This window comes from Scyliorhinus canicula, chromosome 9 (genome assembly GCF_902713615.1).
Source record: "Scyliorhinus canicula chromosome 9, sScyCan1.1, whole genome shotgun sequence".
NCBI classification, from domain to species: Eukaryota; Metazoa; Chordata; class Chondrichthyes; order Carcharhiniformes; family Scyliorhinidae; genus Scyliorhinus; species Scyliorhinus canicula.
Genome location: NC_052154.1, coordinates 125,334,129 through 125,360,979, shown reverse-complemented (window position 1 = coordinate 125,360,979; position 26,851 = coordinate 125,334,129). Strand labels below are relative to the sequence as shown.

The following is a 26,851-nucleotide window of genomic DNA, read 5'->3' as shown; positions in this document are numbered from 1 at the left end:
CGGATGTTTCTCTTGTTGGCAATCAGTAGCTAGTGGTGTCCCTCAGGGATCAGTGTTGGGCCCACAATTGTTCACAATTTACATAGATGATTTGGAGTTGGGGAACAAGTGCAATGTGTCCAAGTTTGGAGACGACACTAAGATGAGTGGTAAAGCAAAAAGTGCAGAGGATACCGGAAGTCTGCAGAGGGATTTGGATAGTGTAAGTGAATGGGCTAGGGTCTGGCAGATGGAATACAATGTAAACAATCCCAGAGCTGAAGGGGTTGGATTATGAGGAGAGGTTGAGTAGACTGGGACTGTACTCGTTGGAATTTAGAAGAATGCGGCAGGGATCTTATAGTAACATATAACATTTTGAAGGGAATAGATAGGATAGATGCAGGCAGGTTGTTTCCACTGGTGAGTGAAAGCAGAACTAGGGGGCATAGCCTCAAAATAAGGGGTAGTAGATTTAGAACTGAGCTTAGGAGGAACGTCTTCACCGAAAGGGTTGTGAATCTATGGAATTCCTTGCCCAGTGAAGCAGTTGAGCTCCTTCTTAAATGTTTTTAAGATAAAGATAGATCGTTTTTTGAAGAATAAAGGGATTAAGGGTTGTAGGTGTTCGGGCCGGAAAGTGGAGCCATGATCTCATTGAATGGCGGAGCAGGCTCTAGGGGCCAGATGGCCTACTCCTGCTCCTAGTTCTTATGTTCTTATGTTCTTATTTCTAAACTCCAGCAAGTATAAGCCCAAATTGTTTAATCTCTCCTCATGCCATTTCATCCCCAGAATCAATCTGGTGAATCTCCTCTGAAGTGCCTCCAATGCCACCACATCCTTCCTCAAATAAAGAGACCAAAATTGGACACACTGCTCCAGATGTGGCCTCACCAACACCCTATGCAACTGCAACATCACTTCTCTACTTCTATACTCCAACACACTGCAATAAACGCTAACATTCCATTTGCCTTTTTAATTACATGCTGTATCTGCATACCGACCTTCTGAAATTCATGAACAAATACACCCAGATCCCTCTGCCCAGACGCATCTTGAATCTGATTTCCGTTTAGATAATTTGCCTTTCTATTTTTTCGGTCAAACTGGATAGCCTCACACTTATCTACATTACATTTCATCTGTCAAACTCTGGCCCAATCTCCTAGCCTATCTATATCCATCTGTAAAATTGTAAAATATTTATATTTACCTCCTCTTCACTGCCTGCTTTCCCATCTATTTTGGTATCCTCAAATTTTGCTATGTTAAACTTTGTCCCTGCTTGAAGATCATTTATATAAATTGTAAACAGTTGAGGTCCGAGGACTGACCCCTGCACCACCCCGCTAGTGGCCGTTTGCCAGCCAGAGAAGGACCTATTTGTCCTAACCCTCTGCTTTCAGTCAGCCAATCCTCAATCCAATCTCATACTCTACCCCTAATCCCCTGCGATCTCACCTTCTGAATCAATCTTTTAAGCGGCACCTTATCAAACACCTTCTGTAAGTCTAGATATACTACATCCACAGGTTCCCCATTATCCACTTTGCTGGTTACGTCCTCAAAGAATTCAAGCAAGTGTGTCAAGCATTCATATCCTTCATAAAACTATGCTGACAATGGTGGATTAAGCTTTGGCTTTCCAAATGTTCGGTCTTCTCCTCTTTACTTATTGATTCCAGCAACTTCCCCACCACAGAAGTCAAGCTAACCGGTCTATATATTCCTACGTTTTGCCTTGCTCCCTTTTTGAATATTCACACGTTTCTAATCCTTTGGCATTGATGCTTTGTGGTTGCTTTCTAATCATGGCCTCTTGTCCTATGTTACTATTTTGAGGTTTTAGAAGATGGTTAAGTTTTGGGACTTTGTCTTTAGTTCAAAGTAAAGTGAAGAGGGCCATGTGTCCTGGCCAGCGGTTTACCTGATAGCAGGCCTGGGTGATGTGGCTGTAGATGATTAAAGGGAGGCCCAAATTGTTTTTCTGAAAAAAAGGTGCAAGGTGTTCGTATTTGGAGACAATAGCAGCAGCATCTAGTCTCCAAAGTCCAAGGAATGTGTTGAGAATGTCAAGTTGTAAACAATTATGTTTTAAATGTCAATTTAGTTCCACGTTTAGCTTGAAAGGATGTCTACTTAGCATTTCTACGTGGATACATAGGCCGTATGATTCCTACTGCAATAGAGATGAGCTTTGAGTGGGGAGGTTCAGACCCTGAAACTCTCAGACACAGCTTGTGTGCCAGTTTCCGGGAGAGAGAGAAGTATGCTTCACCATACAGGAATGTGAGTAGGAACTTTTCCCTTATTGAAAAGACAAAATTTGTGAGGATTTATAAGAGCCTGGAAGATTCCCCTTGCTTTATTTATAGGGAGGAACCTCCAGGAAAAAACCCTCATTGTGAAAGATAATAATCTAATAATCTTTAATATTGTCACAAGTTGGCTTACATTAACACTGCAATGAAGTTACTGTGAAAAGCCCTTAGTCTCCATGTTCAGTTACACAGAGGGAGAACTCAATGTCTAAATTACCGAACAGCATGTCTTTCGGGACTTGTGGCAGAAACCGGAGCACCAAGAGGAAACCCATTCAGACACAGGGAGAACTTGTAGACTCCACAAAGACAGTGACCCAAGCCTAGAACCCTGGAGCTGTGAAGCAACAGTGTTAACCACTGTGCTACCGTGCCGCCCAAGATAGTTCTGGGGTAAAAGATTCCAGGCTGAAAAAGGGAAAGAATGCTAGTCAACCCTCGGGAGTTAAGAATCACTTTGGATTGGGTTTGGGAAAATTCAATGGTTGCTTAAAAGACAGTGTAAAGTGTAACTATGAAGTGTTCATTTCAGTTGTATTAAAAGACAACGGGGGAATTCAGTTCTGTAGTTTAAAATTAAAGTTTCCTTCAAACTTATCGATTAATCAATAGTATATTTTGTTTGTTTATTATTGTAAGATTCTTTAATTGTGAAATCTTGTGGTGCTATTCTCTCAACTATTAACTGGAATTTTGAATTTCTTTTTTAAAAACATAAATGGTCACAATAGAGATTGGAACAAAAATCTGACTGAAATTCACTCCTGCTCTCCCCTTCCAACTTAATCGTCTGTTCTAAACTCTGCAATAGCTGCTATATATGCCATTTTCCCCATCGCCTCTACAAATAGATGTCTGTCAGTGAGAAGTAGTAATGCTTCACAGCTTTTGAGTTTTGTAGTATTGCGTTGCATCCACCACAAGAACTGGAATGACAGAATCTCAAAAATGAACCTCTCGCACGACAATATGCTGATGCTCTTATTCTTGCTGTCACCAGGAGCTGACATCCCATCAGTCTATTTTGAAAGAAAGTTCAGATAAGCTAGCATTTGTGATTTCCAGCTTGATGTCAATATCAAGCTTTTTGAATGCTGTGGCTTTTCGTGACATATAAGAACTGTGCCCAGTAAAGAGGGAACTGATAGTGTCAGAACCTTTTAAAAATTCACCTGCTGTCGGGGCCTCAGTAAAGAGATGGGTATATATCTCAAATTCTCTTTCTAAGGGCTAATGAGTTCAAATGTCATAGCAGCCTTTCCGTGATGCTAATTACTTTGAAATCAAATCTGTTAATAAATCTAAGACCTAACTAAACTTTTTTGCCCTTCCAGTTGTTGAGTGCCATCTAACAGCAGCTTAACCACTTCCTCAGAAAACTGGTCAGTGACCAGTTTGTGATGTGGCTGAACTCACCCAAGGTTTACTTCAAGCCAGTCCTGGGAAATGCCCAAAGCTTAGGCAGAGGAGGATAGCTGATAACCAGTTGATTCTGAACCTGCCTGCTTGCTCCTCCTTTAGGTATCTTATTAAACAGCGGGCGAATGTTGCAGCTGTGAACAGTGAGGGGGAGCTGCCTATTGACATTGCCCAGGGCGAAGCTATGGAGAAGCTGCTGAAGGAGGTCATCAAAAAGCAAGGTAAGAGCTCTGACTTACCAGGCAACTCTGTTGTGAGATGTTATCACTTTACAGTTAAAAGTATTTTAAAAAAGATCTATCTAAGTGAATTTGGAAGCACACACTCACAAGTAGAGGGCAAAAAATTGACACTCAATCTGGTTGATGTCAAGGAAGAATAAAAGTTCTTCGGAACTATGAAACTGAAGAGTGCAGTAGAATGTTATAAGAATTTCAAATATTAAGGATCATTCCCTTGCTGAGTGTGAATAAAGTAAGAAACTATACTGATCTCACCAGGGCATTGGTATCCAACAGGGAAAATGGCAACCATCTTTCTTTCCCATAAATTTATTGTCATCACTGTGTTTCTTTAAGAAATGTCCTCCTTTTGTCTCTTGAAAGCACTGATCCCTGCTGGAAGTGGTTTCATGATGGTAATTGTCCTTTAGTAACTTGACCACGTAAATAGTCTCCATTTGTGAGCCGAGATTGAGTGTTTGTGAGACTTCAGTTGTACGCGGTCATCACCGAGTCTTCTCCACTCCTCCTTCAACTTGGCAATTAAGCAGTTTTTCCTTCCTCAAGTCAAGGTTGTTGAGTCCTTTGTATCAACCCCATGACTAACATTGCCCAGATCAGATGTCGCAACATGTGTTCAAGATTGTAACAGGAACCTTCTGTGGTCTGTTTGACTCAGCCGCTCAATGTGTATACCAGCCAAGATCTTGGGTGAGCAGTCAATTGACATTCATCCAAATCCTCGCTGCTATGGTATTCAGTAACTGTTCCAAGGCTGCACCTTTTCCCCCTTCGATGCACCCTGATGGCCCTTACCTGAAAAACAACAAATCCAGGCAGCATCTTAAGTTAAATGAGACCTGGGTAAGTCGACTTACAATTTCTCAGTGATAGTGGGGACTGGATGCCTCTGACTCAGGAGGCATAAAATGAATGAAAGAAAAAAAATGCTTACATTAATATAAATCTCTGTGCCTTTTCCAAATGCTTTGTATACAGAGAAGTGCAGTTGAATAATTTGGTAGCTAAAATAGTGACTTGAGAATTTCTAACTGTATTCACTTTGGTGATGCAAAGTTGTGAGTATCTCAGCAACAGACATTAAGGTGTGGCTATCTTCTGTGTCACTGGTCCTTTGCACCGAATACCCATTATCCAGATTTTCTTAATTCTCGGTTGCTCCCTCACATAATATTGTGAATTTAAATCTCCAACTTGATGCATTTAGTCAATTCTTCTTTTCTCTACAGCTGGTTAAGTATGGTGGATATACTAACCGCCTGTAACAGTTTATTCATTAACACTCCTGCCAGCAGTTCTGAAGCACCCGTTAGCAGGTCTAAGTATGGATTATCTCTTTTTTTTGAGCAGGTTGTATTCATCCAACTCACTATTAGCACTTTGGGTACTCAGAGCAAATCTAATTGTGCAAATATTGATTTCTGGGGCGAAATTCTCCGACCCCCAGCAGGGTCGGAGAATCGCCTGGGAGCGCCGAAAATCCCGCCCCCACCGTGGCAGAGATTCTCCGCCACCCGGGAAGTGGCCGTGGCGGGTATTCCCGCCACTCCAATCGGCGAGGCCCCTGCGGTGATTCTCCGGCCCGGATGGGCCGAAGTCCCGCTGCTGGGAGGCCTCTCCCGCCGCCGAGGTTTGAACCACCTCTGGTGGCGGCGGGATCGGCGGCGCGAGCGGGCCCCGGGGTCCTGGGGGGGGGGGGGGGGGGGCGGGGGCGATCGGACCCCGGGGGGTGCCCCCACGGTGGCCTGGCCGCGATCGGGGCCGCCCACTCAGGCTCCGGGCCAGTGCCCTGGGTGCACTCTTTCTCCTCCGCAGCCGCCACGGCATTCGCCATGGCGGAAGCGGAAGAGAAACCCACATCGCACATGCGCCGGTGGTGACCGGCGAAAGCCTTTCGGCCAGCCCCGCCGCCGGGGGCGCCGGTTTTTTGCGGCAGTCTTCTGGTGCCAACCGCTCCGGCGCGGGGCTAGCCCCCAAAGGTGGGGAACCTTCCTCATGGGAGAATTCCCCACCTTTGGGGAGGCCCGACCCCGGAGTGGTTGACGCCACTCCCCTACGCCGGGACCCCCCGTCACGCTGGGTAGGGGAGAATCCCGCCCATGAGGTTCCACCATGTTTTTATGATATGGCCTGAGTCGGTTTTTCCACCTGTTGGAAATGTTTCAAACTTGTCTAATGTTGAGATTGTGGGTAAGTGTTCGCTTTTCACCTGAATGGATTTGACCAACTTTTAGGCAGAGCCAATGCTTCCATGAACAGGGTTTATTCCTTTCTCATAACAGATCTGAGCAACAATGGCACCACATTTACTTCAGCCAGACCACCATATAGCCTGTTGAGCACACTCATTCTCTGAAGTGTTGACATCCAGTGTACATTTTCCACCTCTATCTTTGATGGCAAGGATGGAAGAGAGTAGACTGTTCCCCTTGAGAGTAATTCACATTTTGCAGTGCGACTGCAGACTGGCCAGAAGTCTGTGCTGCCTTCAACAATAAGTCTGCACTTCCTCCTGGTGCAGTTGACTGTTCCCTGTCCGTGATTTTCACTCACTGGTAGGTTCAAAATAAGCAAGGTTATCCAAGTATCCAGGTCAGAATTATTGCTTCTTTCAACACGGGAGTCCATGATTAGCTGATCTACCACTGTTAGGCCCTTGTGAGACAGATGCGAAATTGCGAATAACTAGATAATGAGATGAAAGTGAGCATTTCCTTCATGCTGGCAATGTGTCCACTGTGCACATCTCTACTCCCTATTGCTTGTGATGGCAAAACCACTGCTTGCCAATAATTACTACAGCTGTATAGAACTCGTGAAGCACTTCGATCAACGCAGGCCTCTTCCTCTGTGTCAGAACATGTCTGTGTAGATGAATTGCATGGTCCCCTTATTCCTAAGAAGTCTTACAACACCAGGTTAAAGTCCAACAGGTTTGTTTCAAACACGAGCTTTCGGAGCACGGCTCCTTCTTCAGGTGAAGAAGCATAGCTTGAACCACCAACATTGCTTTTACTGTTGTGCGGAGTGAGTTTGCCCCCTTTGGTGAAGTTACTTTGGACTTTCAACACTAGAATCATTGAACTTCAAGATTTTTGGTGGAGGCATGTGTACGTCCTATTGAATAGATACCACTTGGATCATTTATGGCTTTGAAAATTCAGTTTATCAGCCTTAGCTACCAGTGTTTATTTGAGCCTAGGGACAGCCACAGGTGATCTGCACATATCACAACTCAGCCAAATTGTAAAGGAAAGAATACTGGCTTCTAGTCTTTATTCACTTCCAAGCTTTTATTTGTGGAGACATATATGTACATAACCCCCCAATTAATGCCCATGATCCGAATACAAAGTATATCCAATTGGTGGACAGTCGACACCATGGTGGGGTTGATTGCGACTGAGGTTATGCTCGTCTGCATCTTAATTTCTAACAAATCCAGCACATTATTTTAAGTGCAAGCTGCGACTCGAAAGCTAGTGACTCCACACAAACCTTTTGGACTTTAACCTGGTGTTGTAAGACTTCTTACAATGTTAGCATACACAAATGAAGGGCATTGTTTAGTTAAGTACTTCGAGCACATATAAATAAACGCTGTGACTGCATTCATGACCAGGTGGCCCTGGAAAGGGAACATGCGGTGTCCATGATCGTGGGAGGGGGGGCACCGTGGGGGCTGGGGTGCAATGGTGCTGTGGGGGCTGGGGTGAATCATCACCCCTGGGAATATCATTTTGAATTAATTAGTTAAGTTTCCTTCTGATGTTTTATTTGAGGTACAGTGTCCCACCCGGGGCTGTTACCCTTGTCATTTTTGTTTAATTTATTGATTATTGTTTTCTTAAAATAATATAAATAGGGGTTTGGCACCACAGGAGCTCGGGTGCATCATTCACCCCAGAAACACGTTTTGATTCAGGGTTTGGTAGGTTTCCTTTGTGATTTTGTATTTGGTTGTGCCCCTTTAATGGACTACCCCACTCCCAAAACTTGTTAATTTATTTACTTGTTAATTTGAGCCTTAAGGTACTTAAAAGAGTAGAAGTAAGAGATGGGGTGGAGTGCTTCATCAGCCCTCACAATGTCATTTTGATTTAGTTTGATAAGTTTCCTTAATTTTTTTGTTACAGTGCTCCCTTAACGGGCTATCATAAACCATAGAAATAGAATCCCTACAGTGCAGAAAGAGGCCATTCGGCCCTTTGAATCTGCACCGAACCTCTGAATGAGCAGCCTACCTAGGCCCACTCCCCTTCCCTATCCCAGTAACCCCACCTAACCTGCACACCCCTGAACACTAAGGGGCAATTTTAGCATGGCCAGTCCACCGAACCTGCAAATCATTGCACTGTGGGAGGAAACCAGAGCACCCAGGAGAAACCCACGCAGATACGGGGAGACCGTGTGGCCTCCACATAGCAACCCGAGTCCGAAATTGAACCCAGGTTCAATTTGTTGTGGTGTGAGTTAGCAGTTCTCGCCACTGTGCTGCTCTTAACTTAATTTGTTAATTGTTTTTTCCCTTGGATGATTTCTTTATTCATATAAAAGAGTATAAATCGGGGATAACTGGGACACTGGGCATATGAGAGGAAATCTGTAAGACTAAATAAGGTCAATAAATTCTCTCAATAAAGGATATTGCACCAACCACCTTGGACCCTGTTGACATCTGCAAATGCCAGAAAACCTTTATTTCTAAAACACGTCAAACCACTCAGATCCTGAAAAAGAAAATAGACTTTCTCAGAATCACTGTTTACTGTGAATGCAGAATCCAATGGAGCACTGAAAAGGTAGCATAATAAATTCAAAATAAATACTTATTTAACAAGAACATTATTTTATGCCTTTTTCAGCCCTTCGCTAGAGTCCTGGTCTTGAACACTTTTTTTTTTGCCTGGTTGTGTCAGGCTAGTGGCTAAATACAGCCAATTACTATCTTAACATGCATGGTGTACCCAATCTCCTTGTGTGAACCAGTGCCATTTAGTCCGCTGAGCTGCTGAAATGTTTCTTCAGTTGCTGGAAGTTCTTGTTCTTCAAATTTATTTGGGGAAAAGAAAACCAAGGAGGCAAGATTAAATGCTTTTTTAGGTAATGTTTATAATAAGTGTAATTGTACAGAGACTGTAAGTACCGCACGTAGGAGTCCTTAAATTCCTGGGTAAGAGAATAGGGTGTCCTCGTCACAAACCTTTTGTAACACTTGATTTGTGTTCTATAAACTCCAGAATGCACACTAGGGTGAGGCTCAATTTATTTCCCATGCTGACTATTTCATTTTTCAAAAAGGAAAGTTGATTCTTTTTAAGCAGAGAGAAAACGTTCGTCACGCGTGTTTTGTTGGCAGTTAGAAAATGTAAAGCCTTTTGTTCCTGACACCTGTGAGGAAAGATTGACAGTTCGAAAATGTAAGCATTTCTAATTACTGACACCCGAGACTTTATGGGTGAGAATGCACGAATGAACAACAGGCAAACAATGAGTTTCATTATTACGTTGAGTTCTTTTATTGCACAGGAAAGATACCGAGTGAAGATAGAAAGAGCAATGGAAGTGAGCAAAGGTCACGATAGATTGAGGAAGTGGTAGTCAGGGAGGGAGTGGTAGTCAGGGAGGGATTAATGCCAAGGTGAAAGGACCACAATCGGTGTGAGGGAACTTCAAGGAAGAACAAGAAATGGGAGGTGTGGACATGAATGGAGATCGCTGCAGGCCACATTTTCTTAGGAGATCTCTGCCAGAAAATGGGGTCTACGATCATTGACAGCCCCTTCTCCCATCATGTCATATATCCTATCCAGCGCTCCCAACTGGAACGATAGTTAAAAAGAAAATGAACACACAAAAAAGTAGATCAAGACAGAGGAATGCAGATGAGGAGAGATTGTGACAGAAACAAAAGAGGAGCAGCAAAACAAAGAGACAGGCAAGATAAGAACAATATTTGACTCCTGTGTCATGTGTGTTATCCCACTCATGTGTTATCCCACTGGAGATCCCCCAGTGGCTATTGTGGTTAAAGTAGCAAAAGTGGGAAACTCCCTGTACAGTTTGTTGCCCTCTATGGTTTGGCAATCCCAACCATGCAGCACTCACTGCTCCGCCCCCACCACCACCACCAAAAAAACAGACAAAGAAAGAAACACATTCACAACCTCAAACTATCTCAAAGTGAATTGCAGCAGATGAATTATAGTGACTGTTGCATTGTAAGAAATGCAGAAAAATGTTCCTCAAACAGCATTATGTTAATGACTGGTTGATCTGTTTTAATGTTGCCCGAGGGATAAATATTATCCAAGACAACTGAGACTGAAACTCTTTGAATTGTCCACCTTAAGAGGGTAAAAGGAGCCTCCATTTAGGACCAAATGTTCACTGCCGAGAAAATTCCCGACTCAGGAAAAACTTCCCCAAATGGTCTGATTTTCATTTCAAGGGGGTGAGGCAGGGTTGGTGGAGGGTGCTAACTGGAATCGGGCCCGGCGCTCCAGAAAATGTGTGGACGCAGCTTCGGGGACTGCCATGTTCTGAGGCGGCTTGCTTCAAAGACCCTGGAACTTTGTCTCACTCCTAATAAAAAGAGTAACACCCTCAACCTCACAATCTATTCAAGTTCTTTACCGAAAACCTTGAAAATGTATCTATTATCCAATTCAATTCCAACTGTTGTCATAATATACATCCAGGTATATGATGGTGTGCAGACAGGCAGTATTTGACACACAGGATGACCAGTGAACACACAGAACACAGCAGCCAATCACCAGACAGGACACGACCACTATAAAGTCAGAGGGCACTAGTTTTCCCGCTCTCTCGGGATCCAGCCTCTGAGACAGTCAGAGCTCGTGAGCAGCAACTAGAACAAAAACCATGTGGTAGTAAGATAGTCTGGTCAGGTTAGCCTCAGGTCTCCAGTCAGGTCAGCATTGTGTCAACCCACAGTTAAATTATGTATTATAGTTAAGTGTTCAATAAAATCGAGTTGCATTTCTTCAAGTGTTGAAAGCTTGTCTCTCTCACCACTACAGTAAACGCAGTCCTCGTAGACCCAGCTTACCCAACACATCATGGTACCAGTGAGTTATGCTCGAGTTTGACGTACCTACCTTGAGATAATCTGCCTTTGACCAGTGATCAGTCATCCGGTAACATGGACAGCGTCCGCCCTCCCCCGCAGCTCATCAACAGTTGCACTCTCAGGCAGTGCATTCCAGATCCAAACCACCTGCTGTATAAGAATCGTATTTCCTCCTGTAGAATTTGATTATTCTGCCAAATTGGCCGAGATCTCTGCCCTTCAAGCCTCTATGCTAACCCATACCCCTCTGCTCCACATGGCCACTCATACACTCCATACGAACATAATGCCAAATTGTGCCAACCCATGACTCCCCCACTCGTCCACATAGTCTTTTGTAACCCAATGCCAACTTTGTGCTAATGTATGACCTCCCCCCCCCACCAACCACCCTTTGCCCTTATATCCTTCATGTTATCTCACTCAGTATCCACCATGCGCACATCTCCGAAGCCATGTTGAGATGAAATACAAATTCTAAATTTCTATTACAGATGTCACCTTACTTTAAAAAGTTCCAGTTGATGAAAACCTATCCAATACATTTAAATTCATTCAAATCCCTTCTCAAAGCAAATATTTGGATTTGTAGCCCCACATTATAGACAGCTGATTCCTTTCTAACTACTTAGAGCTCTTAATCAAAATGTGATAATGATAGGTTGTGGAAGTAGTCAAGCAGCACTAACCTTTCAAGTTTATGTCAACAAGCTTGTGTTGAAATTGCATGCACCGATTTTGCGTTTTCAACTTGGTGCCCCAGCAAGTTCTTTTATTTTCAAAATTTAAAGGCCAGGGGTTTTTACTAACTTGACAGTTCCAGCTTATACATGTTTACACGTATTAACTATCACTTACTGATAATACTAAAGGGGCATTGTGACCTCCCCAAAAGGATAACTGACCTATGCAAATATCCCTGGTAGGTTTAGACATTTTCCTCAAATATCTAAAGTAATGTTTCAGAAACCTGGATGAAGAAAATTGCTTCTGAGTCAAGGCAACTGAATTTTCAAATGTGCTGTTGCCTTGGTGCATCGTGGATGTGTGAAATACCTTCCGTCATATTTTACCATAACACCCCCAACCTCAGCGAAAATGATGGGTATGGGATGGGACTTAAGGAATCAGGGCTCATGTCATTTTGATTCAGATGTGGTGCCTTCCTGACTCTGTGGAAATTTAGGCCTTAGTGTGTCATCCAGCACATGGCACCTCAGAAAGCATAGCACTCCCTCAGTACTGGAGTGCCAGCCAAATGTTGTGCTCAATTTTCTGAAGTGATCTTTTAGTCTCAGAGATGCGAGTACTGTCATTGTGTCACTGGTGACACTGAATGTCAGCAATACCAACAGACAGTGCCTCTCCTAAACGAAGAAGTCTCTTATTTTCAAATCAGATGCGTTATTTGAAGCAGTTCAGTCAGTATTTAAAAATTAAGCTCCCATTTTTATGCTGGTCTTCCAGTCAGTAGAACTGAGGGAACAAGTACGTGAAGAATCTGTCATTGAAGAGGAAGTCGGTCAATTTGTAAATGGAGAGAATTACTCTTCCCACCTATTTAAGTAGGGAGAGCAGTCCTCTTCTATTTAAAAGAAGAAAGCTAACGCTTGCTTTATAAATGGAGAGATTCATTAACCCGCAATTATTACTTTTGATATTTTAAAATCACCCTCTCCAATTCAAATCATGAATCAACCATGAAAACAGTGATCATCTGATGGAAAGATAACTGATCACTTGGTTATGTGTGAGGTTCTGCTGAATGGAATAGAGTTAATAAATCTGAGCAGACCTAGCAGTACCTTCAATGAGCCAGCAGCAGAGTTAAATTCACTCGCCTCAAACCTGATTTCTGAGGAGAATGATTGGAGTTGACTGAGGAAAAATTTCAATATAAAATCCTTGTTTTTTAACTCGTTCTTTTACATGCACCCACGTGCAAAGATTATTTAGGATTGTTTCGGTTTAGATTATGTTGGTTGCAGATTGTCTGTGTTTTTATGTGTGTTGGCAGCAGAATCCCATTGTCAGTGATTAGAATCCTACCTTGGACAGCGGCAGAGCCATGCCAACCTAATCCAGTGAAGAGTGCTGCATCCTTCTTCCTACACATGCCTTTTTGAACTAGTTGGTAGCACGCAATGTACAAACAGGCCATAAATTTAATAAGATGCAAGTACACACTCCCACTTCCTGAACTATTTACCAGCGATATTGGTATAAAGGGCCAATATTCAATAGCCCCCAAATCATAAACACCGTCATCATGTATTCATTCTTTTCTCATTGTGTGTCTGTCTCTTCCTTGCTCATTGTCTTTGTCATTTTGTGTTAGCTGTTTTTCAGTGGTAGCGCAGTCTTCCGTCTGCATTGGAAGGCTGTGGGTTCAAATCCAGTCTAGGGACTTGAACATATAACCGAAGCTGACATTTGTGTGTTTCTCCAAGGGAACGCTGCATGATTGGAGGTGCTGTCATTCAGAGGTGATGTTAAACAGAGAAGGCTTCCCTTTTGGATCAACTTATTGGCACCCTGGCCACATTTATTGTTTAATGAACGTCATTAAAAACCATCTGACCTGACAGGTGAAATGTTACCCCATAGTCACAGGTGACACTTAAAATAAGCTGACTTCCAGAAAGTTCCTCCTCACTGCCCCATGGCATTCACTTTACAAGTAAGAATGCTACCACCGAGCCAATGCTGATACCTCAGTGAGCCTCTCTTGCTCGCACATCATGCTGTGCTTTTGGAAGTTCGAAAGGAATTCTCATCTTTACCACTCTGCGTGTGCTGTAGTTTAAATGGCAACGGCAATGGAGATGACTTGAAGGAAGCGTTGTGGAGGAAAAGATAAAAGTTGTCAAAATGGCAGCAGATGTCACAAAACTGACGAGCGCATGGAGCAATGTATATTTAGAGTGTTCCAGGCCTTGTGCTGATATGAAAATTACAGGTTCTTTGTCTTTTAGGGATTGATGTGGAGGTAGCAAGGAAAGAGGAAGAGCAACGAATGGTCCAGGATGCCAGACAGTGGCTAAATCGAGGGAAAAAAGAAGATATACGACACCCAAAAACTGGAGCAAGTGCCCTTCATGTTGCTGCAGCCAAAGGCTACTTGGAGGTTATGAAGTGCGTATGTTGTGGTCATGCAAAAATTAATTGAGTTCCCATTGTTAAGAGAGCAAATTAAACCCCAGCTGTCCATTTACCCAGTTTCATAAAGGAATGTTTTTAAAGCAATGTTAAAATCTTTAGTATTTGATGCCAATTGACATTGTGTGTCTGCAAGTACTTGACTATTACATGCAATAAGCAACAAGGATAGAGCAGGGACTGCCTGTGCTATAAGGAGGGAGCTCAGAATGGTTGCAGGAAGGTTCTTCAAGCTGTACCAGGCTATGAAAAGTATGGGACAGAATAACAGTTTGAAGAATTCCCCAGCTAAATATACCTGAGTTACTACTGTACACTTGCTGTTCTCGGTTAGCAGTTGAGATTATAAGACAGGGCAATTAGGATAGCCCAGCATGCCAATGTCAGAGCATCCAGGCCGTGATGTATCCAGAACGGTGTCCAGCCCTGGTGGCTCAGGTGAAAGAATAAGGAATCGTCTGTGACATTTTGATTCTTGTCCAGTAATCCTCAAATCATTTGCATTTTCCTGGAGATCTGCAATAGGATTTGAAATCAGGAAATGATAGGGAATGGGCAGGATGGCCTTCGGCTGTATCCTTGAGTTGTGCTTTTCTGGGCTCCATTAATAATTTATATTTCTTGGCTCGTGGAATCTAGGTTCCAATCTGGCCAACAACGCTGACAATGTAGCAGCCCACCCGCTCAGATGGCTAAATGAGTCCTGTGAATTTCAGTATTGACTCAGTTGTTGGTGGATTCAAGACACAGTGGATAACACTGCTACCTCACAGCGCCAGCAACGCCGGTTCGTTTCCGGCTTTGGGTGACTGTCTGTGTAGAGTTATCCTTATGTCTGCATGAGTTCCCTTTAGGTGATCCGGTTCCCTCCCACTGCCCAAAGATGTGCAGATTAGGTGGACTGACCATGCTAAATTGCCCCATAGTGTCCAAAGATGTGCGGGTTAAGTGGTAGGGTTGTGATCAATGCATGGGGTTACAGGGATAGGGTGGGGGCGCAGGCCTGGGTGGAGCACTCTTTCGGAGTGTCGGTGCAGACTCGATGAACCGAATGGTCTCCTTCCGCCCTGTAGGAATTCTATGGATTCAATGAAACTGCTCTGAACACAGAGCTAACTGGCACTGAGCAGAATAAGGGTAGCTGATGGTATGGTTAATGCACATTGTTGGGACTGTGTAGAAGGGATTTACTGTTAGTACAGCCTGTGAAGAACATGACCCCAGTGATCTTGATCAAGCAGTGTAGAGCTTTATTTGTGTTGCACTTTCCTGGAGAATACTTCATTTTGACATTGAATAAAACATGTAGAAAAGCATAGATAAACATGTGGAAAAGCATTGACAACCTTAAACTCGGTTTCAGAGTTTGCCAAAATGTTTCAGAAAATAAATTCATTTAATCTTGTAAATCCTCACCATTTGCTCGTTCCCTCTACTCTTAACTGGCAAAAGTCCATGATCCTTCTGTTTCCGCTCCAAAAGAATGAAGTTCAGTAAACAGGATTATTCATCTGAAGAAAACTGTGGCCTTCACAACGAAGGTGCTTTCTCCTTTGTTCGAGGCGTCTTTGCATGTCACATCTCTGTTGTTGCAGGTTGTTAATCCAGGCTGGCTTCAATATCAACAGCGTAGACAATGATGGTTGGACTCCATTGCATGCAGCATCACATTGGGGCAAAGAGGAGGTGTGCAGACTGCTGGTGGAGAATCTGTGCAACATGCAGATCATCAATACAGTGGTGAGTCCTCCCAGTTTTCAGTGATGGGTTAAAGAGCTTCCACAGAAAATAGTGCTGATTTCAAAATGACCGTGGGCGGCAGATATTAAAGTTGAAGTTGTTGGCTCAGACTCCTCTCTGTGGAGTTGGTTGATGTGCCCCTGATATGGGGCTATGTCCCCACGACGGTGTGAAAAGCAGCGTCAACCACTCTGGCATCAATGGTCCCCGATAATGGGAAATGCTCCCCTTCCTGAGGCTAAGTTGGTGCCGGAGTGGTCCCTGCAGCCCTAGCCGGCGCGGAACGGCCCGCGCAAGTTCGCACATGCGCAGAACGGCCGGCGTGATTCTGCGCATGCGCGTGGGTTCCCTTCTCTGCGCCAGCCCCCGGGCAATATGACGGAACCCTACAGGGGTCCGGCGCAGAGTAAAATAGGCCCCACGGAACCAGCGCGCCCACCGATCGGTAGGCCCCGATCGCGGGCCAGGCCACTGTGGGAGCCCAACCCCCCCCTGGGGTTGGATCCCCCGCCCCTCCCCCATCCCCTCAAGGATGGTCCCCACAGACTCACCTTCCAGGTCTCGCCATGTGGGACCTGATTAACCCAAGCTGGCGGGACTCGGCCAAACCCATGGGCCACTCGGCCCTTCGGGGCCCGGAAAATCGCTTGGGGGGGCCACTGTCAACGCTCCCCGACCGGCGCGTGGGAGCCTGAGAATCGGAGCCGGAGAATGGGGAAGCCGGCGGCGGGGCACGATTCTCGATTCTCCACTGGGATTTTCCGACCCGGCGTGGAGTCGGAGAATCCCAACCATGGTTTCAAGATTTCCAGACGTAAAAGATCTGAGATTTCACCCTAATATATCCTTTGGCAGCAACTAAACTATTAGCATCAGTGCCTCTAGACTACAGAGCGGGAAGGTCAGCCACGGTTCCCAATATTGCTCCTCAACCAGCCATTCCTGGGGAAAAAATGGATTGGGCAGAGCCTCTGTTAACCGAGCTGCTTCACACTGTTGTGCGCGGTGATTCTCCTGTAATATTTTGAATTCTTGACTGTATCTCTATTTAAGGCAATTAAACTCCTTCAACTGGGGATTTTGGACCATTTTAGTCTATTGTTTGTGTCAGTACGAGTGTGAATTCAGTTCCATCACAGAATTCATGTAAAGCTCTTCATCACCTTTACAAACTTGATGCCACAGGATGATGATATGAATATTCCACTATATTTTGCCAGTTTACACTTCATTAAGAAAAACTACCCTGCACTGTATTATTAGACCAAAATTTGTTGACGTTGGGCAATGGTACGTGCAGTTGGACCTTTCTTCTGCACCGTTCCGCTCACCTTTGTTTTGCCCTGAAAGTTCCAAGTTGATACCAGTCTGGTGAGGTGACAGAGCAGTGTATCCCCTTACCCAGCGTATCCCCTTACCCAGTGTATCCACTTACCCAGTGTATCCCCTTACCCAGTGTATCCCCTTACCCAGTGTATCCCCTTACCCAGTGTATCCCCTTACCCAGTGTATCCCCTTACCCAGTGTATCCCCTTACCCAGTGTATCCCCTTACCCAGTGTATCCCCTTACCCAGTGTATCCCCTTACCCAGTGTATCTCCTTACCCAGTGTATCCCCTTACCCAGTGTATCCCCTTACCCAGTGTATCCCCTTACCCAGTGCATCCCCTTACCCAGTGTATCCCCTTACCCAGTGTATCCCCTTACCCAGTGTATCCCCTTACCCAGTGTATCCCCTTACCCAGTGTATCCCCTTACCCAGTGTATCCCCTTACCCAGTGTATCCCCTTACCCAGTGTATCCCCTTACCCAGTGTATCCCCTTACCCAGTGTATCCCCTTACCCAGTGTATCCCCTTACCCAGTGTATCCCCTTACCCAGTGTATCCCCTTACCCAGTGTATCCCCTTACCCAGTGCATCCCCTTACCCAGTGTATCCCCTTACCCAGTGTATCCCCTTACCCAGTGTATCCCCTTACCCAGTGCATCCCCTTACCCAGTGCATCCCCTTACCCAGTGCATCCCCTTACCCAGTGTATCCCCTTACCCAGTGTATCCCCTTACCCAGTGTATCCCCTTACCCAGTGTATGTATCCCCTTACCCAGTGTATCCCCTTACCCAGTGCATCCCCTTACCCAGTGTATCCCCTTACCCAGTGTATCCCCTTACCCAGTGTATCCCCTTACCCAGTGTATCCCCTTACCCAGTGTATCCCCTTACCCAGTGTATCCCCTTACCCAGTGTATCCCCTTACCCAGTGTATCCCCTTACCCAGTGTATCTTCTTACCCAGTGTACCCCTTACCCAGTGTATCCCCTTACCCAGTGTATCCCCTTACCCAGTGTATCCCCTTACCCAGTGTATCCCCTTACCCAGTGTATCCCCTTACCCAGTGTATCTTCTTACCCAGTGTATCCCCTTACCCAGTGTATCTCCTTACCCAGTGTATCTTCTTACCCAGTGTCCTCGCCCAATGTATCACTGGTGCGTCTCCTTACCCAGTGCGTCTCCTTACCCAGTGCGTCTCCTTATCCAGTACATTTGCTAACCCAGTGCGTCTGCTAACCCAGTGCGTCTGCTAACCCAGTGCATCTGCTAACCCAGTGCGTCTGCCAACCCAGTGCGTCTGCCAACCCTGTGCGTCTGTTAACCCAGTGCGTCTGTTAACCCAGTGCATCCCATTACCTAATGTGTCTCCTTACCCAGTGCGTCTCCTTACCCAGTGCATCTTCTTACCCAGTGAGACTCAAGAGTTGGGGAAGAAACAAATGGAAAACAAGAAGGATGGTGAATTGGAATAAGATTGGATGGGAGGAAAAGAAATGGAGGGAGCCAAAGAAAGAGTGGACTCAGGGAGATAGAAACAAAAGAAACATCAAACAAGTCATTTTAATTTTTAAAAATCTGCAACATGCAAATTTGTAGACTCTATTCTGTTCATTAAAGTAGGGTGTCATGAGCTGATGATGGTGAATCAGGAAGCTGATTGATAAAGTAGAATCGGGATATATTGGTGTTTGATTGAATGGGTTGAAGGGCTGAATGGTCTTTTTTCATTCCTCATCAACTTATCTTAGTATTGTGCTACGTTTTGCTGAATCACGAGCTAAATATTCCACTTCATGTTCGTGTTGAAGGAGAAATTCTAAAGCACCTCACAACATCGCCTGACTCCACCCATGCCTCAACTTTTTTAAAAGTTCATTTACGGGTTGTGGGTGTCGCTGGCTGGAGCAGCATTTATTGCCCATCCCTAATTGCCCTTGAGAAAATCGTGGTGAGTTGCCTTCTTGAACCGCTGCGGTCCATGTGATGTAGGTACACACACAGTGCTATTAGGGAGGGCGTTCCAGGATTTGACCCAGTGACAGTGAAGGAACGCCGATATATTTCCAAGTCAGGGTGGTGAGTGACTTGGAGGTGAACTTTCAGGTGGTGGGGTTACCATGCATTTGTTGCCCTTGTCCTTCCAAGTGGTAGCGGTCGTGGGTTTGGAAGGTGCTGCTTTTTAAAAAAAAATATTTTTATTAACGCATTTAGAAATAAACATCAAACACAACCACAACCAAGATCAAAAAGATAACTGAAAGATAACAAACAGGAGATCACACCATAACTCAATAAGTAACCAACAACCGCAGCCCGCCCTCTCCACCATACCACCCCACCTTCTCTGCCTCCACTTTTTATTGTTAACCCAACCCCCCTCCCTCACTTCCTGCTGACTTGACTGTCCTGGAAGAAGTCAATGAACGGTTTCCACCTCCGGACGAACTCTTCCATCAATCCCCTTAAGGCAAATTTAATTTTCTCCAATCTAAGGAAATCCGCAAAGTTGCTCACCCACACCCCTGGTTTCAGAGGCTCCGATTCCCTCCACCCCAACAGGATCTGCCGTCATATGCTCCCTATGGACTACCTTAAGAACGAGACTCAGCCGAGCACTCGAGGATGACCCATTCACCCTCCTCAAAGCTTACTCCCATTACCCAGCCCCCAGCTCACCCCACAGCTCCTCCTCCCATGTTTGCTTAACTCCTATCGGGGCACCATCCCAGTCCATCAATTTCTTATATAACTGTTATCGACAGCACCTTATCGTGCAACACCGAGGCAGATCAGGAAAGGTTGATACCTGTTTTCTCACTTAGTTCCACACCTGTAAGTATTGGAACCCGTTTCCACTCGTACTCCTCTACCAGTCCTTCCAAACTCGGGAAGCTGACGCCCACCAATAAATCCCCAAACCATTCGATCCCCACCCGCCGCCAACCCTGAAACCCCCCCGGAGCAAACCTGTGATTCCTGCAGATCGGAGCCCAAACGGAGACCCCTTCAAGCCTCACGTGCTGCCACCACTGTCCCGAAACCCTCAGGGCCGCCACTACTACCAGATTTGTGGAGTACCTGCCGGCGAGAATGGCAGAGGCACTGTCAACATTGCTCCCAAACTAGTACCCTTACACAAGGCTGCCTCCATCCGCTCCTATACCGACCCCTCCCCGACTACCCACTTCCTTACCTTACCATGGCTATATATGCCGCCCAATAATAATTCACTAAATATGGCAAGGCAACCCCCCCCCCCCCCCCCCCCCCACTCCCCCACGCCCCCTGCTCCACACAGCACCTTCTTTCCTCGGGGGGCCTTCCCCACACACAAATCCCGATATCAATGACTTAACCTTCTTGAAAAAGGCCTTGGAGATAAATATCGGAAGCTTCTGGAAAACAGACAAAAACCTTGGGAGCACAGTTATCTTCATGGACTGTACCCGCCCCACCAATGACAAGGGAAGCACATCCCACCTTTAAAATTAACTCTTCCTTTGCTCAATCAACCAAGCTAGTTTCAACTTCTGCAATTGCTCCTACCCCCGCGCCGCCTGGATGTTCAGACACCTAAAACTCGCCCCCACTACCTTAAATGGCAGCTTGCCCAGCCTCCTCTCCTGCCTCCTCGCCTGGATCGGGAAGACCTCACTCTTTCCCACGTTTAATTTATACCCCAAAAAATGGCCGAATTTCACCAAAATGTCCATAATACTCCCTATGCGTTCCAGTGTGTCCGATATATACAACAACAGGTTTTCCACATATAGGGACACCCTATTCTCCACCCTGCCCCCACACAATCCCTTTCCAACCCCAAAACACTCTAAGGGTAATCGGCAGTGGTCCTATCGCCAAGGCGAAAAGCAACGGGGAGAGTAGGCATCCCTGCCTCGTCCCCCGGTACAACCTAAAGTACCTCAGACTCACCCAATTCGTTCTCCCATTTTCCACCGGCGCCCGGTACAGCAATAGAATCCAATCTAAAACCCCTGCCCAAACCCGAACCGCCCCAGTACCTCCCACAAATACTCCCACTCTATCCGATCAAAGGCCTTCTCCAACATCCATCGCGACTGCCACCTTCACATAGCCCTCGGAGATACCTGCATGCCTCTACTTCAGGCCTCTTGAGCATTCTCAAATTTAATCGCTCCACATGTGGTGGCACAGCCTTCAGCTGCCAAGGCCCTAAGGTTGGGAATTCTTTCCCTAAATCTTTACACTTTTCTACCTCTCTTTCTTCTTCATGACTGCACTTAAAAGCTACTGTTTTGGCCAGAATTTTGGTCCTACCCTAATATCTCCGTAATTAGCTCGGTGACAGATGATATCTTGCAATATCCTTGGAAACGCTTTGGGATTTTAACATATTAATATGCTACATAAACATAAGTAGTTATTGTTTTTGGTTTGCATGCATCCTTAGCCAAGAGAAACAAGAAAGATTAATTAGTGAAGCATTGCCCTACTGTTTGGATCTTGCAATGCGGAAGCAAATTCTCAATTGCTTACTTGCCAACAATCGCAGTCAGTCAACTGTGAGATGTTTTTGATCCTTGTTCCGCGATGTTGTTCTATATTGCTCTATGTGCAGTGTATGATTCCATGTTCTGTGTTGTTGAAGAGTGTTGCTGTTGCTCTATATTGCTGTGGTGTTTTGTTTCGGTCTGTGTTATTTATACTTCAGTGTTTGGTCCAGACTGAATAATGTCCAGCATAGCACCATATTCATCTATGTTAGCTATTATTTCTCAATACTAATATTGCGCCATATTATTTGCGGTACTGTAGAAATATAATTTTTAAAATTCATTCACGGAACGTGGGCATCGTTGATTAGGCCACCACATATTTCCCATCTCTAGTTGCGGTGAAAAGCACCAGAATCCAATTTACTTATGACCAGTCATAAATAACATGTTCAGAGAGAATGGTTACTGCCCAGAATTATTCCACTAATCCTGGGCTAATGTCTTCTTCAGTGATCACTCACTAACGAATATGATTGTCCACGTAAGAACTCCGTGTTACTGGTCATGGGTTCTATGGGTCCAGCGTGGCTGATGAGCCCAATCCTAGAGCCACATCTCCAACACTCTTGACAGGTGTTTCTGGGAAGGTGGGACCAGTCTTGCACTCTCGATCACTGTTTTCTGTTTCTCAGGCGCTTTTCCCGCACCTCGTCTTGCCTTCAGGTTCTCTGAAGAATTGTGTCCTTTCAATCAGGTGGTTCCATCAAGTAGGTCTTTTCTAAGCAAGGCATTGACGTCCATGCTGCATTTCTTGAGGTAAGCCTTCAGGGTGTCTTTGAAACGTTCTTTGTCCTCAACTTGTTCAGAAGCCTTTCTTGAGCCAGGCAAAGAAAATTTGCTTTGACAATCGGGACTCTGGCATCCTAAGCACATGGTTGGTTCAGCAGAGTTGGCTTCGGACAATCATGACCTCAAATCTGGTGCTCCTGGCTCCTTCAAGGATACAAATGTACACCCAGCTGATGCAGGGAATCCATCTCAGACAGCATTAATGTTACCTTTCCAGGACCTAGAGTAGTCCAACTTTTTTGAGCTGTATAGAAGAATTCGGAGGACTCCAGTCTTGACTTCAAAGATTTCTATCTTATTTCCGTCAATGAGGACTGTCTTGTCGTGGAGGAGTCAGAGGGTGTTGATGAATTTTTCTGGACAACTGGCCTTTTACAGGGTCTTCCAGTGCAATTCCTGATTGACAGGGTCAAAAGCCAGGGTCAGTTCAATGAAGGGCATGTAGAGTGGTTGATGTTGCTCCTGGTGTTTCTCTTGAAGTTGTCGAGCAGTGAAAATCATGTCCGCCGTTCTATGGTTTGGTCAGAAGCCACATTGGCATTCCGGAAGGATTTTGTCAAGAGACTTGGAGAAGGCGACCAGCGAGGATTGGGCCATGATCTATCCGGTGATGGAGAGTAGGGAGATTCCTCGGCAGTTCCCACAGTCCGCTTTGTCACCTTTCTTGACGATGGTGGCAATGTCAGTGTCTCTGAGGTCTGCAGCAGTTTCTTCTCTGTCCCAGATTTTCAGGAGCAGCTGATGGGTGATCTCTTCTCCAAGTTTGAAAATCACGGCTGGAATTCCGTCCACTCGGGCGGATTTTCCATTCTTCATGTGTTTGTCGGTGGCTACCGCTTCAGTTCAAGATTATCTTTGATGGGGAGTTGGGGGATTTCCTCAAATACTTTCTCATCTATGGTTGTATCATGGTTGAGACATTTTTTTGAAGTGTTCTCCCCATCGAAGGCCGATGTTTTCTCTGTTTCTCCATGGGATTCCATCCTTACTCCACACCTGTTTGAGGCCGAGGGTATTTGAGCCATATATTGGCTTGGTGGCACTGAAGAAGCCCCGGGTGCCATGCTTGTCAGTGAGGAGTTACCTTTGGCTTTCTCAGTTCACCATTCGTTCTCGATTTTCTAGTTCTTCTTTGTACCTCTGCCTTTGCTGATTGATTAAGTCTCCTGTTTGCCTTGCTGGTGATGTTGTTTTGCCAGGCGCTGAGAGATTTCCTCTTCTTCGTAATGAGGTTTTGGATGGTGTGGTTATTCTCGTCAAATCAGTCTTGGTGTTTCTTGGTCTTGCAGCTGATGGTTTCTTCACAGCTCGAGATGATGGCTGCCTTTCAGTCCTTTCCAATTTTCCTCCACTGCACGAGAATGGATAATTTGGAGATTTCAGAGAAGACATTGTTGGAGGCTTACTAGCATGCTTGGCCCTTGAAGTCGCTCAACGTTGATCTTCTGAGCTGTTTTCTCATCTTCCGCTGTTTCAGGTCGAGTTTGATAGACACTGAGGAACGTATGAGCCAGTGGTCTGTCTAGCAGTCATCTGCACTGGCCATCACTTTAGTCATGAGGACACCCTTTTGGTCTCTGGATCAGATGATGATTTAGTCGATCATGGGCCAGTGCTTTGATCGTAGATGCTTCCAGGAAGTCTTAAACTTGTCTTTTTGGCTGAACATTGTGTTAGTGATGACAAGTTGGTGTTCTGTGCATTTGCTGAGCAGGAGAACCCTGTTGGAATTGCAATTCCCAACTATTTCCTTTCTGATAGTTACTTTCCTAAGTTATCAGTCATTTCCAACACTGGCATTGAAGTCCCCAAAGAAGGAAGAATGTCAGAGAGTATGGTGTCCAGGGTGAACTCTTTAGATTCATAATTGGAATCAAAGGTTGGGATGTATGCACTCAAGCCATTGTATGCTGGTTTTTGGTAAGTTGTAGAGAAAGAGGCATGAGGCATTTGTTGCTGCTGACAGGGAGCCCTGAGAGTCGGTTGACGAGTTTGTTCTTGGTGTTAAATTAAATTCTATGCGTTCTGAGCTGATCCTTGAGTTTTCCTCTCCAGAAGAAGGTGTAACCACTGCCATCTTCCCTCAGCTGCCCTTTGTCTGGTCTTTGGGTCTCTTGCAGGGTAGTGACTTTAATCTTGAAGTCCCTGAGTTCACGGGCAATAAGGGCAGTTCTCCGTTCTAGTCAATTGTTTTTTTCTGTTATCCATGAGAGTTAGTGCATTGCAGGTTCTGAGGTTTGAGTTTAATTTTCATTTTCTGACCACAGGTAGATGAGCCTGCTGGATGCTGTTCTCCAGCCAGCTGTCAGATGCTGCTTGCTCCTTGGTTACCTGAGAACTGAGCCTGCTGACTTTTCCAGGACAGACTAGGAGATTGGCACACTCTAATTCAAGAAAGACTTTTCCTGCTGATGAATTGGAGAGGGAACAGACTATTTTTAGGGTACCTTTTCTAACCTCTTCCCCATGCAGGGTGAGCAGAATGGATCCTGAATGGGCTGTGCAGTCGTGAAGAAAGCTGCTGAAACGCTCGCCTTTCATAGTCCAAGAGCAAGATGACTGAATCAAACTCCACTGCCTACGTGCCGGTTGGAAGCTAGGGACTTCCAGACCTCACCGTCCTGATTCATCACCAGAGTGTCTGCCTTTTATGGGCACAAAGCACATTTGGGAGGCATGGTGGCACAGTGGTTAGCACTGCTGTCTTACAGCACCAGGGACCATGGTTCAATTCCAACCTTGAACAACTGTCTGTGTGGAGTTTGTACTTTCTCCCCATGTCTGCGTGGGTTTCCTCCGGGTGCTCCAATTTCCTCCCACAGTCTAAAGATGTGCAGATTAGGTGGATTGCCATGCTAAATTTCCCCCTTAGTGTCCAAGATGGTTAGGTGGGGTTACGGGGATAGGGTGGCCGCAGGGGCCTAGGTGGGGTGCTCTTTCAGAGGGTATGTGCAGACCCGATGTGTCGAATGGCCTCCTTCTGTACTGTAGGGATTCTATGATTTGAACAGTTGTAATCAGTAATTCACACAATAAAACCAGGCGGCATAGTAGCATAGTAGTTAGCACCATTGCTTCACAGCTCCAGGGTCCAAGGTTCGATTACCGGCTTGGGTCACTGTCTGCGTGGAGTCTGCATGTTCTCTCCATGTCTGCGTGGCTTTCCTCCAGGTGCTCCGGTTTCCTCCCACAAGTCCGAAAGACGTACTATTATGTGCATTGGACATTCTGAATTCTCCCTCCGTGTACCCGAACAGGCGCCGATATGTGGAGACTGAAATGAAAATGAAAATTGCTTATTGTCGCAAGTAGTCTTCAAATGAAGTTACTGTGAAAAGCCCCTAGTTGTCACATTCCGGCGCCTGTTCGGGGAGGCTGGTACGGGAATTGAACCGTGCTGCTGGCCATGCCTTGGTCTGCTTTCTAAGCCAGTGATTTAGCCCTGTGCTTTTAACAGTAATTGTTAATGTAAGCCTACTTGTGACAATAAATGTTATAAAATAAATAAATAAGTAAAAAGAACCTGTCAAAATGGAAGGCTGGTGTAGGTGCTCTGTAGCAGGAGGATGGACATCACTGAATTATGAAAGCAGTAAGTTGGTTACAGGAAAGATGTGGTTAAAACTGAAATCAGGTACAGGGATTCAGATGCTGTCTGAACGTTGGTTTCCTGAGAACTGAGCCTGTGGAATTTTCCAACTGGCACACTCCAATTCGAGAAATACTTTTTCTTGCTGATGAATTGGAGCAACAGCTTTTTAAAAAGAAATACACTCCAAAAGACACCATTCTCAAGTGCGGTTTAGATATTTGGTGAGTGGATACTTGACCTTTGCAGTTCTTCATGGGTCAAGCAATGAGGGGATTAGAGTTCAGATACAAGATGCGTATAATTTCATAATGGCAAGTATTTTGTTTGTTCAGTTGCATTCTATAGACAGGGGGGTTACAAATTTGTTTTACAGTCTCCAAAATGAAGTGGAGAGTAGCGATTGTTTGCCATCAGGGAATATGGTTATTGACAGCTTTTTCCTGAATTGTAGGGTCAAACGGCATTTGATGTTGCAGATGAAAACCTCTTGGAACTGTTGGAGGAGCTTCAGAAGAAACAGGCCGTTGTAAGTATTTGACAGAGAGATGTACTTACAGCTGATTCAGGCTAGCCTGCTTTCACATGGTCAAGCCTTGGGCTAAACATCTGATAAAGTCAAAAGGCCATTGATATCCCTTTA

At 45.2% G+C, this 26,851-nt stretch overlaps 1 protein-coding gene across 4 annotated transcripts in view; it reads left to right on the top strand.

Moving 5' to 3' along the window:
• LOC119971660 (protein phosphatase 1 regulatory subunit 12A-like) overlaps positions 1–26,851 on the top strand; it is a 266,177-nt gene that overhangs the window by 129,996 nt on the left and 109,330 nt on the right. For all 4 annotated transcript variants that reach the window (XM_038807505.1, XM_038807503.1, XM_038807502.1 and 1 more), the window contains exons 3-6: positions 3,828–3,946; positions 14,039–14,198; positions 15,818–15,962; positions 26,663–26,737. In XM_038807505.1, coding sequence (XP_038663433.1) covers positions 3,828–3,946; positions 14,039–14,198; positions 15,818–15,962; positions 26,663–26,737 — 499 coding nt within the window. The remainder of the gene's footprint in view (positions 1–3,827; positions 3,947–14,038; positions 14,199–15,817; positions 15,963–26,662; positions 26,738–26,851) is intronic.